The 21,243-nt window shown below is 37.1% G+C and overlaps 3 protein-coding genes across 3 annotated transcripts; 2 read left to right on the plus strand and 1 right to left on the minus strand.

Moving 5' to 3' along the window:
* Positions 1–1,071: 1,071 nt before the first annotated feature.
* On the minus strand, positions 1,072–7,953 carry nxnl2 (nucleoredoxin like 2). Its single transcript, XM_042509764.2, has 2 exons — positions 7,337–7,953; positions 1,072–4,841 (listed from the first exon to the last, which is right to left on the minus strand). The coding sequence occupies exons 1-2, from the start codon at positions 7,636–7,638 to the stop codon at positions 4,673–4,675; spliced, it is 471 nt and encodes a 156-aa protein (XP_042365698.1). The 5' UTR covers positions 7,639–7,953; the 3' UTR covers positions 1,072–4,672.
* Positions 7,954–8,915: 962 nt separating this feature from the next.
* gng10 (guanine nucleotide binding protein (G protein), gamma 10) lies at positions 8,916–11,498 on the plus strand. Its single transcript, XM_042509799.2, has 3 exons — positions 8,916–9,117; positions 10,752–10,879; positions 10,975–11,498. Exons 1-2 carry the CDS (start codon positions 8,941–8,943, stop codon positions 10,875–10,877), a joined length of 303 nt encoding a protein of 100 aa, XP_042365733.1. The 5' UTR covers positions 8,916–8,940; the 3' UTR covers positions 10,878–10,879; positions 10,975–11,498.
* Positions 11,499–13,020: 1,522 nt separating this feature from the next.
* btc (betacellulin, epidermal growth factor family member) lies at positions 13,021–19,929 on the plus strand. Its single transcript, XM_042509798.2, has 5 exons — positions 13,021–13,328; positions 14,089–14,196; positions 17,465–17,582; positions 17,779–17,925; positions 18,692–19,929. Exons 1-5 carry the CDS (start codon positions 13,289–13,291, stop codon positions 18,837–18,839), a joined length of 561 nt encoding a protein of 186 aa, XP_042365732.1. The 5' UTR covers positions 13,021–13,288; the 3' UTR covers positions 18,840–19,929.
* Positions 19,930–21,243: the final 1,314 nt, after the last annotated feature.

Below are 21,243 nucleotides of genomic sequence, written 5' to 3' on the forward strand. Positions count from 1 at the left end.
TCAAAAACCTAATATAAAAAATAGAAAATAGAGTGGAAAAACTACATTTATATTATGATAATTATGTTACAGAATTATTAGAATTTTAGTGCACTTTTTCACAGGCCATTTACACAGTTTATGTTGTTGGTTTGTTTTACTAATTTCTCAACTTATGGGTATTTTTTTTTCTTTTGTTGCTTATTGCCTTCTTTCCTAGTTTAATTAATTAATTACATTTTTTTAAGATATCAAGCCAATTTGCTCAGGTTTCAAAAGGTTAATTAATTAATATTCAGTAGGCTATGTGATAACTATTCCCTTTGCCACAAGTTGGCCATTGATGAAGGAGACACCAAAAATCTTAAAATATGTTATATCAAGTACGAAAGCAGTTTCTGTTTAATACATGATGGGGCTATGTGTAGAGAAATAGGCAATGTTTGCCAATACATCGCTCACGAACATAACAATTTACAATACTATTTGTATCCTACATAGTGACATTACTTGCGTTTGGAGTCAATTAGATCATGCTGCAGAGAGGTCAAACTCCCCGTTTGACCTCTTCTGTCATAAACCTATAATAAAGTCTTAATTGGGATTTGGGTGGGGCAATTCTAATAAAATTAGTCATAAAGCTGATTTCAAAAAATAATATTAAATATTTTGACTGAAATTGTAATCTGACCTTATGATAAGTCTTATGATAAACTTGGAAAGTTTCCATATAACCACTCAACTGTATTAAGAAATATGGGTCTTATTTTGAAGGTTGTAAGCGGAAGTGCCATTCATAACTATGGCGAAAATTGACGGTAGCGCGCTCTCCGTGCAGGGTCCGCCGGTCCACCCAGCTCTCCGCCTCCCTCCCGCCCTGCTCTCACATAAAGAAAAGCCTTGTTAGTTGATGCAAACACCGTTACAGCAGCAGGAAACACTGCTGCCTTTCATTTCTTAAGCCAACAAGAAGTCCGACTGACTAATGTGAAAGTCGACATAAAGATCCATCTGAATCTAAACTGAACCGAGAGCTTCTCTGCGGGCTGGGGTCTCAGTCAAACAGCAACGAGGGAGCAAATACAAAAAAAATGACATTTTCCGTATTTAATAAAGTCCCATGTGGATAAAAGCATGTGATTAAATTACCGTATCACATTTCAGCTACACAGCATCAGAAAAAGATCTTTTAAGTAAAAGTGTAAAACCATTAGTATTAAAATATTGCCTACTTAGTTTTTAAAAACGGCCCATTTCAGAATAATGTAAGCCTATGTGATATTTTTGTATAATAATTATTATTACTTTACTATTGCAGCTGGTAAAAATTGGATGATTATTTTAATTACAGTTGGGTAGCTTGTGAATGTTCACCTGAGGATCAATTAAGTCTTACCTTAATACATCAAAAAGTAACTTAAGTTACTTCATATTATTAATCTGAATGTAAACGGTAACTTTAGTTACTTTAATTACTTTTTACAGTCCGATTAATAATATATTTGTGGTGTAAAAAGTAGAATATTTAGGAGTAGAAGTATGATGTAGCAACACATTGCAAAATACAAGTACCTCAAAAATGTACATTCTTGCAATACTTGAGTGAAAGTACTCAGTTACTTTCCAACACTATACAAGACAATAAATTAGCAGTGATGTGCCCTCCTATATTCATATTACACTGATAGATGGACACTAAACAAGTCTACCAGCCACAGGCCCAGGGGCCCAAAGTGTTAGGGGCCCTCCTGACCTTCATCTGCAAAATGTCACTCTAGTGAACACATACCGAGCAGGAAAAGACTAAAAATGAGCGCAAAGAAAACACACAAAAGATCACAAAGAGGCACAAATTAACTGCAATGACACAAAAAATAGCAACAAGACAAAATAATTACCTCAAAGAGACAAAACGGCAAAACTACCACAAACTATGTTTCTTGCTCCTATGCAGCAGAGGTGGTGGGGCTTTTTTTTTTTTTTTAAATATTTTTTTACATACCTGTGCCCAGTGCCCTATTGTCTCATAATCCACTGTTGATTATATGCAGCCAACAGTATATGAATTGGTTCTACCTTCTTTATAAAGCATCCTGTACAAAGGGTTATATGAAATCAATAATTAATTTAATCCATCTCACAGCCCATCCCTCATTGGATTATGAGACACCTTTACAGTGCAACAGTGAACAGCTCCAAGCTGATCACAAATCTTTGTGTAGCTGCAACCATCCATTACTGGATCAGTCATTTCACAGAAAATCCACAGTCAAATTGTTAGTTACAGCTTACAGACTTGTAATTCATGAGTCACATCCATGTTTAGGTCCACTGAGCAAAAATAATGGGTATAATTTTGACCTTTGACCTCACATCATGACTAACACATTCTCAAAGCTGATTTGATAATGCAATAACACACACACACACAGCGTTAGACCCGAAAGCATAATATAACTTCTATCTGGTCCTATTAGACAGACCGTCATGTGATATGAGGAATAAATGTACACAGATAAATGGAGCTGCACTCAGTCCTATATAAACCAGATTATAACCGACCAAGAGACCTGAGGGTTAAAAATCAACTCCAAACAAAAACACTCGAATAAACACACTAATAAGACACTAATGTAATGTAACTAATGTAATTTCGTTTCACAACTTGTGTCTGATTAGGCGAAAACTGTCTTAAATGTGGGCAGAACCGAGAAAACACCATCGTTTTCATTTATGGCTAAACAGTGACCCCACATGGTCGACCACAAAACTACAACTTTCACAAAAGTGCTCCCGAGGAATAATGATTCAAAGTTCAGTTCAGTTTGTTATAAGTTGTCTTTTGCCAACAGGAGTCTTCATTTTTCCAACTCCCTCCATTACTTTGAGGAGTTGCATCATCTAATTCAATGTTAGACTGCGAGACGTAGGAAGTCCTCTGAGACGTGTGATGAAGGGGCGGCACAAACACCTGATCTGACCCTAAGGAGTGGCACCATCTCCAGCCGAATTCACTCCTGAATGAAGCCTGCGGGCGTTACCTGGTGTGACACAGTGTCCTTTGAAGACTTGCAGCATTAGACATTACAAAGCAGACAGGTACTGGAGGAACCGGTCTGTGCAGACTCATCATAATGTCATCATGCCTGTTGGATGCTTTACATACAAAATGATAACAGCAGTGTCAGCTTGCACAAGGGGGGGGGGGAGGCAATTAGGACAGAGGATATGTGTGTGTCAGCATGTTGGAAATGATGCCCTGTGGGCTTTCTGCGTCTTAACGAGGCAACAGGGGAATCAGTTTGTTTGTTCATAAAACATGGGACTTATGCTGAGACTACTTGACATGACAACAGAAATGTGAGATGAAACAAAAAGACAATACATCTCAGAATATATATATATAAATATATATATATATTTTTTTTTTTTTTAATAATTTGCATCCTCACAACACATATAAAATAAAAAATACAAAAATATACAGGCAGCTCAATGTGGAACTACAAGTGAAATCTTAAATATACAAAAGCAAGAAGATATCTACTTAACCAAAGCAAGGTTTAACGGTATGTTTAATTAGTGCACAAGCCTATAAAGAACATAAATTGATGTTTTTTAAATTAGGGTTAGATTAAATTAAATTAAACTCTGAAAATTATTCATACTAGACACACAATTTCCTTAAAGTAGATTTTTTTTGTTTTGTTTTTACATTTGAACCATATAATGGGCATGCCTGAGGTTTGATTTAAATGCATAGGATGTTCAAAGCAGCATTTCCAGCCTTTTATTGTCTTGTAAACGCTTAAAACAAATCCATATCTACTTGTAAACCAATCTTAAAAGCATGGCGTGTGAGCAGTTCAGTCAAAGTTTGATTTTTTTTGTTTGATTGTTTGATTTAAAAGATTTTAGAGTGTTTAACCCTTTGAAATCTGGGCAAATAGGTTTGATTTTCTTCAAAAACATGGGGGGAAGTCAATGAGCAACTTAGCAAGACATGGCCAAAAAATTGCCCAAATAAACAAAGCCCCAAAAAAAACAAAAAACAAAAAGGTTACAAGAAAATGACCTGAAAATAAGTAAGAAATATACAAACTAAAATACAAGTAAAAATGAAAACAAAAAATGACCTAAAATGCACTGAAAAAAAGCTTTTTTTATGTCTTGATTAGATTTGTTTTCTGTAACATAATTTTAAAAATGAAATATAGTTCGTGGGACATTTTCCCTGCCTTTTGGATAATTTTCTAATTATCCTCTCCTCTTTTTTAAAAACTAATTTTAGGTAATTTTCTTGTCACATTCTACTATTTTGGTCAGGGTCATTGCCTTTTTTTTCCTTTTTTTTCTCCTCAGTGTTTTCGAAATGAATCAAACCAATTTGCTTGGGTTACACAGAGTCGTATAGCTTGTGAAAGGCGTTTGAACTCAGCACAAGAAAACTGATACAGATCCAGGTTTCAAAGGGTTAAAAATTTAAATATATCCAAAATCAACGAGAAAAGGCTAAAAATAGAGACAAAATCAGGATAGATAAACATGATTTTGTGTCACAGAAATGTAATTCGCTCTTTGATTTCCCTTTAACCACATCTTTAATATCTAACTTTGGTTTTGTCCGTCTCTCTAACGGGGCTGCAGAAGCTCTTGTGAGAACATGGGTCAACATGTTCCTCGTCGTTGGTTCCTAACCCTTAAAGTTCTGGAAGATCTCGGCAGCGTCGAGCCAGGACCTGAAGCAGGCCAGGCCTCGGTCTCTGATCTGTTTCCTGCCCTTGTCTGTGATCACGTCCCCGTTCTCCTTCACGATCACCAGTTTGGGCACCGCTGTGATCTTGTAGCGCTGCTTTAACTCACTGAGAGAAAACAGAGAGAGAAAGACAGATGATTATTACAGAATAACAGCTGGAACAGCTGTTGCTTTTGTGAATAAAACATTACATGCTTGATAATGCTGGAAAGCTGATACTTTTTACTTTTTAAATAGTCCTCTTCTTGGAGAGAATTACTGCACGTTTGACACCACTTCATTTACTTGACCGTTAAGATTCTTCACAGACTTATATTTTACAAACAGTGCACATGATCAGCTTAAAAAATAAACACTGCAACATTAGGACTGAATCTGACGATCGCTTTTCATTATTGATAAATCTGACGATAATTTCTCGACTATATTTGGCATTTTGCTTGAGGAATGCTTTAAGTTATTAATTGCGCATCAGTTAATTTGAATGTTGAAATCAACTTGTCAATCAATGAATTAACCATAATCATTGCAGCTTCAGCACTTTTATTTCATATTTACAATTTAAGCACCTGTAGTTTTTCTTATTTGACAGTTATATTTACAAGAAACCTAATAGATAGAAGAAAAATAAAACTAACGTCCCCTCGAACTGCTACAATATTGAAATACAGCCTACGCTATAAATTCAAATAATTAGCTGATTAATTGATTAGTTGATTGACAACGGATGAATTTTTTAAATAAATTTCTTTAAATCAAAGAAGCAAGAATGATCTGGTGCCAACATCTCAAATGTATTTTTTTTTAAATAAAGTTTTCTCACACTTATGTTGCGGTTGTGCAATATATTGATATTTATGTCAATATCATGACATAAGACTAGACATTGGTTTTGGATATTGTAATATCATAAGTGTTGTGTTTTCCTGGTTTTAACGGCTGCATTACAGTGATGTAACTTTCTGAACTCAGCAGACAGTTCCAGCTGTTTTATTCATTTTACCCACTTAGTCATTATATCCACATTACTGATAATTAATTATCAAAAATCTTCTTGTGTAAATATTTTTGTTACAGGATCAACAGTCACAATATTGATATCAATGTATCTGGTGATAAATATACTGTGATTTTGGAGTTTCTTCTTATTGCCCAGCCCTCTCTTAGAGGGATGCATGATAACATCTGCAGGTCGGCTTTAAAATGAAATATTGGCATCAGGCCGATGAACATTTCTGCCAATGTGACAGGCCAACAAATGACACTATATCATTATTATGCAACTCTGATCAGTTGAAATGGGTCAAATTTGCCCTGGTTTTGGCTATTGTCTAGAGAGTATCACCCAAACCTGTTCAAATGTGGGATGAATATAGTTTCTTTAACAAATATGGTATGTTTTACATGTAACCTAGGTTAAATAAGTTTTATTGATTTGCCCATTTAATGTGTACATTTAGAAAAGTATTGTATTTTATGTCTACCACCAGTGGTCCAGCATAACAAGACCAGTTGTAATATGTTTATTTCACCACAGGAGAGACTCGATGTTCTCTGCAACTATGTGGAAAAATAAATGTGCATATATTGGTATCCGCATCAGCAGTCAGCTCAAATGAGTTAGAAAATATCGAATATCGGTAACATCCCAATATCATGCAACGCTACTATGTTATGTGATCACAAAGTGAATATTCTGGGGTTTCTAACTGTTGGTCAAAAAAAAAAAAAAACATTTTCTGACATTTTACAAATAAGGTGATTGATTCATCGAAAAAAGGTAAGCAGTGGATTAATTGATAATGAATATAAGAGTGTGAGCTGCAGCCCAGCATTGTTAATGTTTCACTACAAAACAAGTTTCTTTCATATTTACCATCTAAAACATTAAAGTACTGCTTACACATTCATTAATCAGTATTTGTTTTGATTTATTGATATATAAATTTGTACATAACAAAATAATAAATTAAATGAACAAACTAAGTGAATAAATCTAATGATTATAATAGCAAAATTGACAAAGGTAACATCACCTCCATATGAGTGTCTACTTTTAATACTTTTAAACAATAATACATCTGCACTTCTACCTAAGTAAAACTTTGAATGCATTACTTTTACTGTGATATTGCTTCTTTTATCTAAGGACCTGAGCACTTCTCCACCACTAAAAACTTTTTCACAACAGGAAAAGCATGCAAAAAAAACAACACACAATCATGACAGGGTTTATTTTTACATTTTAGCATCCAATGTTGCAATTGGATGCTAAAATGTAAAAATAAACCCTAAACATTAAAACTGAACAGATCTATCTTGCACTCTCATCTCGTCAGACAGTTTGTCTGCCTTGCACTTAACCCTAATCCCTGAGAGGGTGACCCTAATAAGCATTTTACATAAGAGGGAGCGCAGACTAAAGAGCTTTATAGACACCAGTGTTACCTCCTAATAAGATGTAAGACAAATAAAGCACCGTCAAGTGCAGCTAATTAGATTTTTGACCCATCATATTGAGTTTAAAGTGGGTGTGCATGAAATACTTTATAATTCAAATACGCAGACTTTAATGCATTTTCATTTGATTTTGGTACTCACTGTTTGTAATCGTCCGTCCAGGGCAGCGCCAGCCAGTCTCCGTGCATATCGTGATAATATTCAACCATGTCATCGGTCGACTTGTCAGAGGAGATAAAAACTATCTCAAACTGAGCCGGAGGTTCGCTCTCCTCCACCAGCTCCGTGTAGAAATCGCACAGGATGGGTGTAAAATCGCGACAAGGAGGACACCATCCTGCAGAAAAGTAGATCCCCACCACTTTGTTTCTCAGCGCCTCCTCAGGATCCACTAAGTCCCCGTCTTTGTTCAGCAGTGGCCGCCCGGTAAACACCTCTACCATGTCTGCTAAAGTCTCACACACACTTCACACTGAACAGTTCTGACAGCTCACAGTGTCGCTCATATTTCCCCAACGCGTCGCCGCCTGTCAGAAGAAGTGCAGCTCCTCTAAAGGAGGCTCTCCTGTAATGTTTACCTTTCAGCAAAAGCTACTTACAGCCAATCCCGTGAATCAGCTGCAGCGCAGACCAATGAGGACACCAGCAGACAGTGTTGTAGTTCATTAGCCATGTGGATTTCAGGGGCAGAGCTGCATTCAAACGCTGCTCCGATGCTAGTAATTTCCAGTTCAGCTGCAGCACGACGCCTAACAGCACTTTCCGGCAGCCCAGGCAAGCGCATGCGTGCAGCCGCAAAGGACCCGACCATATGAACCCGACCTTTAACCCTTTAACACCTGCCATCGACATCAGTTTTGTTTTGCTGCCCCTAGACGCCTTTTATAAGCATTTAAATAATTGTTTTTCCTCCCTCTTGTAATTTATTGTTATCTGGATTATTGTTTTTGTGTTATGTCTTTTTTTTGTTTTTGTTTTTTTTCTTCTGTGTGTATTTGAAGTTGTTTCTGATTTGTTACTAAATTTACCATTTTTCTGGGTTTTAAAATTAATTAGATACTTGTACAATGTACTGTATATTTTGAAAAATGATCAATACAAAAATGAAAACTGAGAAAATTGGTTTAATTTCTTTAAAAAAAAAAACATGGGGGAAATGGCAATGAGCAACTTGGCAAGAAATATCCTGCAAATTGCAAAAAAAAAATAAATAAATAAATAAAAAAATAATGTTATATATTATATATATATATATATATATATATATATATATATATATATATATATGTATAAATGTGAGAATCCCATTCCTCACTTCCTTGAGTCTTCTCATTTGTTCTTTTCATCCTCCTTCTTTGTCTCCTCATCTTCCCTCTCAGGACTCATATAGACAGATGATCGGCAAAAGCTAATTACAGCCAATCCCGTGAATCAGCTGCAGCGCAGAGAGAAGAGTTGGGTTTCAGTGCCACTCCTTTTTTTCTATTCTAACACACAGTGTGGTGCAGGAAAAAATGCACTTTTTTTTCAATCATAAAAACCAAAGAAAGAGACAAACAAGTAAGTCTAAGAAAGTTCTGATAAAATGATGACCATATAATACTAATGTCTAAATAGGCCCACTAGTGTGGGCTATCGAGAACATGAAAGTCAAGTCTTAATTCCATGTCTCCTCATTTCTTTAGTGAAGTGGACTAAGGTCATTTGGAAAGAAACCCGGCCTCTCTTCCTCCTCGAGCCTTTCCATGCCCATTAGTGCCGTCAGCTCCAGTGTTGAAAGACTGAAGGGGATTTTTTCACAAGGAATTTTTTTTCTCCCACCAAAACAAATTTCCAACAACATGACCTCTAATTCCAATTTATCCAACATGCGACGGCTGGTGGAACAACTGAAGCTCGAGGCCAGTGTGGAGAGGATCAAGGTAAATTAAAGAAATGCAACAGAAAATGGACAAAGATATGTGAGGGTTTGGGGTTTACTAATTCACTTTTTTTAATTTGTTAAACTTTGTTACATTTATGCAGAAGCTTACTGTATTAGATTTCAAGTAGGATACCGTAAGATAATCTTTTATCCGTTCCCCAGCGGAATAATTTGCCGGAAACATTACAGTAAACATTTTTTTGCTTTTATCTTACACAATATATTAATCTATTAGCCACCCACTTGTTTTGTTTCCGCACATTCATTTAATACTGTCTCACACTACATAAGTTTTTGTTCTATACTCCTATTCCACAATTATGCGCATTATACTGTAGTGGCTGCATAAAATGTATCAATGAAACATTTTGAAGTGCATCAAAAAATGTTGCTATGTGCTCTCATCATACATTTTGATACATTAGATAGTAACCAGTTTAGATAGGCCTATTTTTAAGGAAGCTGAGCACATTTCACATATCTAATTCTAAATATTTGAAATCTACTTGTATGACATCGTGTCACAATGTGTTTTTTGTGTGAAGACAGTAATCTTAATGGTTTTACTAATGCCGTCTGTATTATAATACGATTTTATGTTGCACTGACTGCTGCTTATTACCAGTTTTTTTGTAATAATTGCTCATACTGTACTTCACATACTCTGCATGTCGCTTTATACTCTGTTAAGCTTTTTATCTGCTCAGCTGCCTTTTACGTTGTCTGCTTTATTGTTGTTTAAAGGCTAATTTAACAACAGAGCAGAAATTTAAAATGAGCCCTGAATTTATCATAATAATGGATTTATTAATTTTTAAATGATAATTAGGATTTGGGAGGGACGCCCCCCCCCCAACAATATAAACATGCATGTCACAGAGGACTTTTATTTTGACAAAATTATAGACATTTGCATCATAAATTGATGCAGAAAATGCACAACTATGCACTAGACTATTTTAAGCTCATTATGTCATTTAGGGAGACCCCTCCTTATTGGTAAGTTGTGAATAAAGGCATCAAGTCAGCTAATAAGTAATTTATAAAGGACCTTGTTAATATCTCATTAATAAAAGGTAAGTGGCAAAACAATTCAGAGGAGGGGTCTCCCTGTCTTTAAATAGCTAGCTTATAAGACAAAGCATGTTTGGTACTGCAGGCACATGAAACTAAAGGAATCCCAGAGTTTTTCTTATGAGGCCTCCTAAATTGTGCCATCTAACAGTGAGTGAGGTTGTAGAACTGAAACGTCTTCCGTGTGCCAAGCGTGTAGGAGCACATTGGTGACCGAGGTGAGAAAAACAAACCCAAAAAAACAAAAACGCAAAAGTGCTACTGGCCCTATCTATAGCCAGTGTTTGATTCTGGCCTTCTGTAGAAACAATATGGTGGGCTCTGTGGATCTGCTCTGTATGTAGATATAAACGGCTCATTTTAAGGTAACAAAAATACAATGATTCTTTTTTTAAGTGATTATAAACTAAAGAAAAACATGGAATATTACTCTGTGTGCCAATTGAACCCCCTTTATCCTGGACCTTTAAATTCTATTTTGTATTAATAAGCATTAAGTATTGCTTAAAACCCTTTTATAAACTCTGACTTACAAATATTATGTCTATATGTTCCCAGGTGTCCCAGGCGGCTGCAGAGCTCCAGCAGTACTGTCTGCAGAACGCAGGCAAAGACGCTTTGCTGGTCGGAGTCCCCACAGGCAGCAACCCCTTCAGAGAGCCACGCTCCTGTGCTGTAGTGTGAAGGTCAGAGGACACAAAGTTTAAAAGGCAATTTGTAAGTAACAAATTATAGTAGGATTTTAAATGAGAAATGAAAAGATTTGCACTTTTTTTTGCAGAGGAGGAAAAAGTGGACACAACTGTGGCATCTCACTCGCAGAAGAAAGTGATGCGAAATTGTTTTTAATTATTTTTGTTTTTGAGAAAAGCATGAAAAAAAAATTCTCACAAGATTTTTTTAAAAATAAATGCCTTGTTTTAGCACGAAACTGTTAACCTATTTCCTTTTTTTGTTCCACATTAAAGGACATTACAGAAACATACTGTATCTTTTTATTTCAATAACTTTTGAAAGTCTGTAGCAGAATTATATTATCTATGGATTATACAAAGCGGATGTTTACAGCCGGGCTCTAAATTACACTTTGGAATCTGTCTGCGTCGGAGCTTCCTGATGGTTCAGTCTAAGTTAGGATCACAGCCAGAGAGAGGAAACTGGGTCTTCCTGTTCAAAACTGCAAAGACACTCAACAAAGAGGAGCACTGACTTCACTCAGCTTTTAAGATTTTAGACTTTATTTTGAAGCTCAAGGCTATGCTAGATTAGAAATTAAACATGAATCACCATTGTGTGGAAAATGGATATTATGAATCATGTTGTCTATTTATTTTTTGTGCGTTTAGTCATTTAAGTCTGTTTATTTTATCTATTTGCACATATTCTGTATAAAATGAAACTTATGTATTTGGACAAGTAGACAGATGCCCCAGAAACAGTCTACATCAGCCTAAAAGAGGTCTAGTCTGTCATGAGACGACTCTCTACTTTGTCACTTCCTTTTCCTCTCAGTACACTGTTCTTGGACGAGTCTCAATAGTGTTCACATTTCTATGCCTCCTTTCCTAACAACCTTTGTTCAAACGTGTGTCACACTAAAGGCATCAGATGTTCCTCCTTTAAGGCACTTTTAGCATGAAAATGAGCAGAAACAGAACAGAATATATGTGTGTGTGTGTGAGAGAGAGAGAGAGAGAGAGAGTGTGTGCATGTGTGTGTTTGTGTCTGTGTGTGTGAAAATGCAAAACCCTTTCTGAGACAAAACCAGAGAGAAATGTGAAACTGTTCACTTGAGAACAGCAATTTTCTATATTTCTTTTTAACCCTATGTTGCATAAAATGGTCCAGGTTTGACAGAAGCTTGCCATTCAACTATTTCTATTTAGTTACAGTGGCAGCTGTGTACTAAACCACAGGAAAGGCAAGAGAGAGGCTGGCTTAATAATAAACTTTTAAACCATAATAACTTAACCATAATTACAATTTTAAGTGTCACAGGACATGTTTAAAATATTTATTTAAGTGTGAAATGGTGCCATCTTCTGGTCATGTGTGGAAAACAATAATATCACAATTTCTCCTTCAACAGCTTAGCCAGTGTTATACATAATATTATGCAATATCACTGATGCACTTCACTGTAGGCTACTCACATGGATGGATAACTGAACTGGGCATATGTCCAGAGGCCTGTGGCTTGTAGTTGGTCTCGAAGGAGCTAACTTTTAGTATTTTCGTGCATTGTGTTGGGTGATTAATTCTTTAACAATGTTCTGTTTGTAAAATCTTAATTTCACAAATGTCATCTAACTTTAATGGAGTATGAAGTACAATTCTTCCTTCTGAAATTAAGCCTGAAATTGGAAAATGCTTCAATAAAAAAACACGTTTTAGTTTAGTAGCCACTTGACCTTTCACATTAAACTTTCTTCCAGTGGATTCATACCCTGCAGAAATCCGTCTCTAGACTAAGAAGAGGTCCAGCTCTATTTTACAATGTCTGATTTTGGACCAGCAAATCTGCTAAACTCAGGTCATACATTTACATGTTTCTTCTAAAGACAACCCAAAGGGAAAAAAGCCTAGAAAACTGATCCCGAAGTGCTTTGCTGTTGAACTGGCTGTTACTTATTGTCAATGAGTTTTTCCGCCTCTCGCTTCATTCTCAAGAAGACGAAAGTCAGGTGTAAAGGTGGAGCTGCTCTTTGACTAGGAACTAACCTGAATAGCCTGAATGGAGTGGTGTACTCCTTTAAAGGTGTGGGCGGGGAGCGGAGAGCAGAGTTGGGTTTCAGTGCCACCCCTTTTTTTCTGTTCTCACACACAGTGTGGTGCAGTCCAGTCACAGTCCAGAGAGACACTTCGGACTGTGTGTGTGCTTTGGTTATAGCCTCAAGCTTTCCTGGATGACTATGAACCTAACCGCCATCAATGAAGGACCACAATACAACTTACCACTGGGGAACTTCTACAGCTTGCCCACACCTTTTTCAAAGGTCAATGACCTCTGAGGAAGGACTTATCCAGTTTCATCTTTATTTGTTATTGATACTGAGCTTTCATGTATTGGATGAGCGCTTTTATCAAGTGAGGACATGGCCAAGGTGTACAGACTCTATTTAGGAATAGCAGCAGGTAAGATTTACTGTTTATCCTATTTACCTCCCCACCTTATTGGTAAACAGATGAATATAATATCAGACAGACATGTTAGAGTGATGTTCATATATAATTATTAATTTTAACATGTGCTCCAGTGACCATTTTCCTCATGAGGGACATATATAAAGTGTTATAATGGCATTGCATGAGTCACTTATAATTTGTTTTGATTGTTGCCACACCTTGTCATCATCTACGTGACCTCAGAGTAACACAGGTTTGAAGGAAGGGCTCATCCTCCTGAGCTATATTTGTCCAGTAGACTTCAGTGTTTGTTAATTATTAAAAGAATACATCAGCTGTATATCACCTGTGATAATTAGTTTGTCATAACAGCTTTCCCTAGTGTGAAACTAAAGATGACACTATATCCTTAACTGCCTTTGCTCTCAGAGTGACCAGGACAGTTTATATGATTTTGTTTACAGCAGTAAAAGTGCGTGTGTGTGTGTGTGCGTGAGGGAAAGAGAGAGAAAGAGAGGGAGAGACAGAAGTGGGCGTGAATGAGAGAAATCTGCCCTACAAGGCAGGCTGGCATCATGACTCAGCAGCTATTCTTCAATAACTGATTGTGATTATGGGTTTTTTTTTCCAAGAAATCCTATACTCAGTGTGAAATGTGGTCACAAACTGGTTAAAAATGTTTGCACAATTGTGCACATGCATATATTTGTTTCTTGTGTGCGGGTGTGTGAGAGTGTGATCGGCTTTTTGTTTGTGTTTCTGGTTGCAGCTCTGGCCTTATGCAAATACTCCCTGGCAGAATGGAATGCCACGGACGAGTCTGCCAATCGGACTGTGTCACACTGTCATCACCATGGCAACGGAGACAATTGCACAGGTAGATACGGGCAGGAGGCGAGGGGGGCGGGGCCCTTTAGGGTGTCATAAATGGTTGCTTTGAAGTTTTAAGGAGGAGGTTTTAATGGAAGAATGAGCAATAACAGATGTGGATGTAAACATGAAAACACACCTACACATTGAAACACTTAACAGGGAAAAAAAATTGGCGAGGAGACATAACACCGGCTGTCCAGGAGTAATTAAAACAAAGGCATAGGTTTTGTGTCAGAACACATCAGAAATGGGGACTTTGGGGGTGCTACGCTATGAAATTTTGAGCGCCATACACTTAATTTCCTGCAATCTAGTGATTTTTTTATGCATTGATTTGTGCCTTTCTGCATCAGTTTATAGTGTGAATGTCTTATTTTGTCAAAATTAAAGTTGTTTGCTACTTTGAAATGTTTGTGAGGGACACATCTTCTAAATATTAAGAGGGACACGTCTCTTGTTTGCAACTCTCTGTTCTTAAAAAATACATGAACTCTTAAATGGAGGCAGGCTCAACTCACTCGTCTGTATTTGTTTTAATTACTACAAACTGTACTGGTCAAGGGAATGAGTCCTAAAACACAGTAGCATTTTAGCACTCCAGGTTCCTTCATCTTGAAGCCAAGGGTTTTTTATAATAGTTTTTTGGTTAGATGGTTAATACAATGGTAAAAGAATTTCATGGGGTTTTTTTTATAACATAAAATGGGTCAATAAATACTGAATGTCATCATGCTGAACATGGCTTTACAGCCTTGTAGTGGTGGGGATGTTCAAGGGATGTTAAATCATGCGACAGTTGTGCAGTTTGTTATAGCCTGCCTTAGCTTTTTACTTCTGGCGATTGCATAGGCTTTAAAAATCATGAAATTTGTGTTAATTTGTGAAGATTGTCTTGCTGAACAACATAAGTGTCTATCATAAAATGTTTTTTGAGACAGAGCTTATTATCTGAAATAACCCAAAATCCAATGGAAAAAGCCATCAGGCTTTTTGACGAGCGTCAGCCTACAGAAAAATGTCATACCAGCTGCACTCTGTTCCTTAAAATTATTGTTGCTTTTTGTTTGATATAGCCTATTAAATGAATCAAAGGAGAAAACAACGATATTGTTTCATTTAACAAGTGATTCCAAAGCTGTTTTGTTAAAACTAACTTTAAAAAAAAAAGTTAAACGTTTTGAGATGTGCATCTTGTCTTTCTTGCTGTCACTGAGAGCTAGTATAGAGGATGCTAAATATGAAGCTACAACCAGAAGCAGTTAGCTTTGCTTAGTGGAAAGACTGGAAAGACGGTAGACTAATTCAGCTCCCTTTTAAAACATTGCATTGTCATTTTTGCAGCTTGGTTTTTGATCAAATAAATTTTATAAGTAATATTAAATAGTTAGCTTAAGTGCTACTACTTTTTTCTCCTGTCCAGGCTAGTCGTTTTCCTTTTTAAGGAAAGCGAATTCAACACCCTCCAAGACTACATGACATTTTTACAATATGATTTTTGTATATATTAAACAAATAATATATACCATGTTACAAAAATAGCTAGTTTAGGTAAAGGTAAATGCTTTTATTCCTTTCCAGGTAAGCTGTTTCCCCTGCTAAACTAAGCCAAGCTCTACATGCTTTTATTCAATTTTGCAATGAATAAAATCATAATAATAACTAAATAATATAAAATAATAAACTAACCAATTTCAGCTAGAATTTGCATCATATTTAGTAAAATATTAGAGTGGCATCAGCCTTCTAAGCTAACCCAAGCAAAAAGGCCAACATATTTCCCCAGCTATTCCTTTGAACTTTGTAACTGGATATTTTCCTTTTCAACAATGGTCATCAGGCAGCAAGCCGGATCTAGTTTCAGCTAAACCGAAGCGCTCTCATTGATGTCACCTGAACAGCAGTATTTTTTTACGAGCTCATTTTCAAAGATAATGGTGTTGTAAAGATAGCGGCAGCGTGTAGTTTAAGAAGCACTATGTGCAACGTTGGGGGTCAGAAGTTCAGTGTTATGTCCCATGAGCAGCTGTGTCGGGGTGTGGTCTGTAGACTGACTTAGAGTGAGGAGCGGGAAGACATAGACAGGGAGAATGGGAATCGTACTGTAACTTTATCCCACCTTCGCACGTGTTTCATTTGGTAAGGAATTGTAATAAATGAAACACGTGGTTAATGAGACCTTGATGACACCACGCTTTCCTGGCACTGATTCATTAGGACTCCTCTCTGGATCATATTGCAAGCAGTCTATTTATAACTCAGGCTCTGCCAGAAGTCCAAGGTGTCAAAAAAAGCACGCTGACAGAACGTGACGCGGTTACAGAAATAGTTTGACATTCTCGCTTTCTTGACGAGAGTTAGATGAGAAGAATGATGCCACTCTAATGTTTGTTAACTAAATATTAGGCTAAAGCCAGCAATTGGCTTGTTCAGCTTTAACAGAGAAAACAGATAACAAGGAAATAAAGTCCACAAGCACTTATTTGACATGTTATATCTCATTTGTTTTGTTTTTTGTTGTGGTTTTGGAGGGATTTTTGAGCTAATCTGCTGCGCTAGTGTCATATTTAGTGATGGTTGCAAATTAACCTTTGTAAAAATGTAAAAGGTATCGTGGGCCAAACTATTTTATTTACTTTATCAAAGTAATGTAACTTGTTACCTTCGATGAATTTTTCATAACTTATACTGACTGGTGACATTAACCCTTTGAAACCTGAGCATTGGTTTTATTTCTTTCAAAATCATAAGAAGAAGGCAATGAGCAATTTAACAAGACATGGCCCAAAATTAGCAAGAAATTTGCACAAAAAAAAAAACATTCCAAGAAAATTACCTGAAATTAAGCATAATAAGCATTTATATATAAATTATATAAAAGTTGAGTGCATACTGCCAAATGAATGAAGCCTGTCTGGATTAAGAGACAGCTCCTTGTAAGGCATCCTACCCTTGATGATGTTCTGTTCTGACTGCTTTGCTGGCCAGCATCGTCCGGATTTGCCAAAAGAAGGCGTTCCTGCACAGAGACAAGGTGCAAAGTAACAGAATTATTTCCTCTCAGTACTGTAACAGATTACAATTCCATTTATTATGTAGTTAAATTATGTACCTATGGCTTTAGAAGTCCTGGTAGGTGGATTTTCTCAGGCTTTCTTTGGATGTTTATTAGTTTATATGGAAAATGCAAAATGTAACAGATGACAGAATAGTGTTGTCCTGAATTGTCTGAACACAATCCCTCCCTTTTAAATGTTATTTCATTTTTCCTGCAGACACAACAGACACGGGGCAGTGGGGCAGCCACTTCTCAAAATGCCCCGAGGAACTAACAAACTACTGCATCCACGGAGAGTGTCGTTACATTAAGGAACAACAGGCACCGTCTTGCAGGTGAGAGACATCCGCTGCGTAAAGATGAAGATAAAGGAGAAAGAGAAAGATGTAGCAGTAAAAAGTAGAGAGAAAAGAAATTCAAAGTTAGGAGCTTGGCAGAGAAAAATGACAGGAAAGAGATAGAACAGATAAAAGAGGCAGTAGTGTTTTTTCATCATCTTTTGCTTGAAATGACAGTTGTTTTCTTTCTCAGGTGTCACCGTGGTTACATTGGTGCCAGGTGTGAGTATATGGACCTAGACTGGCTGATAGGAGAGAAGCGACAAATCATAATTGCCTGTGTCATCGCAGGACTCGTTTTCCTCATTCTCGTCATTGTATTCATCTGCATTTGTTCAGGGTAAGCTTCTGTGCTTGCTTGACAGAAAAAAAAGTGATTTACCAATGTATGAAATGTACTTAGTGTCACATTTTGGAAACCATGCTCATTAGCTGTCTTGTTAAATGGAATGACAGCATAATTACTGAGCAACTGCTTTTGCCATTACTGCTGCAGAGTGGTATCAATAAGCCTGGATTAAGCCTGGAAGTCTTTAGGGGGGGACGGGAGGGAATTATTGGAAAATTCTGCCCAAAAAGACTGTTGAGAAAACTATATTTATAATTATTACAATTAAATATTTTAAATTAGGATTCTAAAAAAATTGTACACAGTCATTGCTACTTTCAGTCATGCAGTCATTGTCTTAGTTTTTATCACTTTTCTCCCTCTCTTTTTTTTTGTCACTTTGAAATGATTTATTGCCAATTTGTGGGTCATGTCTTTCACGCTGCTTTTTCTCCAATTTGCTTAACTTTCAAAGAGTTCAAGATTTTTAATGATAGAATTTGAAAGTATTTTATTATCAATAGGAATTACTAACAGCTCCGAATATTTTGAAAGTAAAAGAAAAAAACATTTGAAATTTTTTTTCACAGGTAAATAAGGTGCAAGAGTGCATAAAAAGCACCAAAGTAGAGCATGTTTAGCAATAAAAATTCCCAGGGAAAGATTTCCTTGAACCCCCCTCTTGAGGTCCATGCAAAGCCCCCGATGTCCTCCATTCCTGGAAACACCCCTGCTGCTGCATACAAAAGACATGATTACATGTGTTTGTCTCTGTCAGTCGTAGATGCAGGTGTTGTTGGCGGAGGAGAAGACGGAGGGAAGAACCGCGAAACGGGACAGAGAAGCTCAGAATGATGGACACCAACGTGACACACACAACCTCAACAGCAGACTCAACAGAGCCACCGCTCACCAACGCTGTGTGAGAAGTGTGTGTGTGCGTCCACAATTCTGGGAGTTGTTTAGACATGAGAGATTTTTGTCCTTCGTGTCACAGCTGCTGCCTTTTGTCTCACGTGTGACAGCAGTGTGTAAAAGGAGGTCCCCCTGTGACATACACAACTAAGTCCTGCTCAGAGGTGGGGGGACATTTCTGGATGAAGGCTGTGTTGGATCAAACAGGAGTCTGCACCCTCCTTTAAAGGGAAACTTGTCTGAAACTTTGATGAAGCTTCAGAACAAAGAGGATGATGAACACAAGCTGTTCAGCTGTTTTTTTGTTGATGTTGTCTTTGAAGCAACAGGCGCTTGTAGCCTTTCGCTAAGCTCTGCTAAATCAGCTGTTGCTATGTTGGAAAAAAGATGTGACACCAGCTGGCAGCCGATGCAAAAACTTTATCAAGTATGTCGTGGGAGGCAGACACTGAAAAATGAGAGGAAAGGGACTGTGTGAAGATAAGACACTCCACTGTATAAAAATATGCAATATTTCGAGTACCAGCAGCTGCACAACTGTCTTAATATGCTGTATCTTTGTGTCATATTGTTTTGTTTACTGCTGGTAAACTATTGATCCACATCACACAAATCAACAATTATCATTTATTCCTCTATCCACACTAACGTCTCTTTGTAAACTCACGCAGAATATTGTTACTCATCAACGTTAGCAATGCAAAAAAGGGTCGTCTATATACTAAAAGGTTGCAGTCCTGGAGTCCCGGGTTGGAGGAGGACAAGGAGAACTTGTGCGGGAGGCTTTTTTGAACTGTATATTTGGAGCCCGGCAGCCTCCGAGCTACAGGACGCAGAACAGCCGAGCCTGTGTGTGGAGGCTCCACTGAGGTGAAAATGCTCCACTGTATGAGACGGTTTCTAGACTGTCAGCCTTTCACTGGCCTTTTTAAATGTGTATCTGTATGTGTGTTCTGCATCTAAATGTAGAATGAAGAGAGTTAGGGCAGAGTCAGTGACGTCTGCACCTGCCGTCTATATGTCACCTAGCAATAAAGATGTCTATTGTACATGTGCTTTCAATTAAAGAAAAATAAAAATTCAAAAATCACATGACTTGAACTGGAGTCACAAATTTGATGACTTTAGACTCGATTTTTTACTTTTAACACTAATGACTTTTGTCTTCACTTGGACTTGAGCCTTTTGACTTGAAAAAACTTGATACCAAGTCCAAACATTAAAAAGTATATTATGTAAAAAGTGCTCCAGAAATCAATTCGTTTCCCTTATTTCCTGAATCAACTAACGTTAAAGCTATTCCCAGGAAATCTTAATCCTCCGGATCCGCTTTATTTGAACCAACCTGACAACATCCAATCAAGTTGAAGGAGGGAACCATGAAGAACTAACATTACATTAACATTACTGGGTGCCAGTTGGAAAAAAAATTATACCAAAGATAATCTTGTTTGGGTACAAAAAACTATTTGGTGGTCAACAAAAAATGAATTGCAGTATGCAAAATTTGCAGGTCGAATATTATAATTAGATATAAAGATGGATGACACGTCTCTATTTCCTCCCACTGTACAAAAATGAAGCCAAACTATACCACATATGGCCGCTGCCATCTGGCGCTGATGACATTTTGAGCCACCGTCTGTGCAGAAGCGATCTCCGCAGCATCACGTTTTTGCCCATACACCTGCCTCACCAATCACGAGCAGTGCCATTAAACGCGGGCACTCCAACTGGCACACACAGGGTTTACAGCATCAAATAACTAATTAAAACTATACTCATCAGAAAAACAAACACTTTAACACACATAAGTGTGATAAAAACTACCCAAAATGACAGGAAAACTTTATTTGACTTGTACTTGAAGTTTTTGCCCATTCACTAATATGGAGGGGGCGGGGTTTATGACCTACACTGCAGCCAACCACCAGGTGGTGATTTAGATTTGGCTTTAATTTGGGTAGATGTCATATCGTAATGTAATGTAAATGTAATATTTGTCTAAAATGGCAGTAAATTTGGTACACATTATGACTTTATGACTCAAAACTTAAAGTTTAGGACTTGTCTGTCTTCACTTGGGACTTGAATTGGGACCTGACTGCAAAGACTTGAGACTTACTTGTGACTTGCAAAACAATGACCTGGTCCCGCTGAAAGTTACTCAACGTTACGTGGCGTTTTTTAAGAAATGTTACTTAACATCCCCTCAGTTGGTAGACTGTTTTGATCTCACCACAAACCGATGAGCTCAAGTTCACGAGGCCACTGCTGACTTATCACAGATAAACGTCTCCATGAGCTACTGTAACCCTGGTTCCAGTTACAATTTTTAACTTTTAATCAAATACATACAATATTTACGATATTATTACGTCGACAAATGAACACCTCATGCTCTTATTAAGTAAT

The sequence above is a fragment of the Plectropomus leopardus genome, chromosome 20, assembly GCF_026936395.1.
Source record: "Plectropomus leopardus strain MGB_pleo_1.0 chromosome 20, ASM2693639v1, whole genome shotgun sequence".
Classification (NCBI taxonomy): Eukaryota; Metazoa; Chordata; class Actinopteri; order Perciformes; family Serranidae; genus Plectropomus; species Plectropomus leopardus.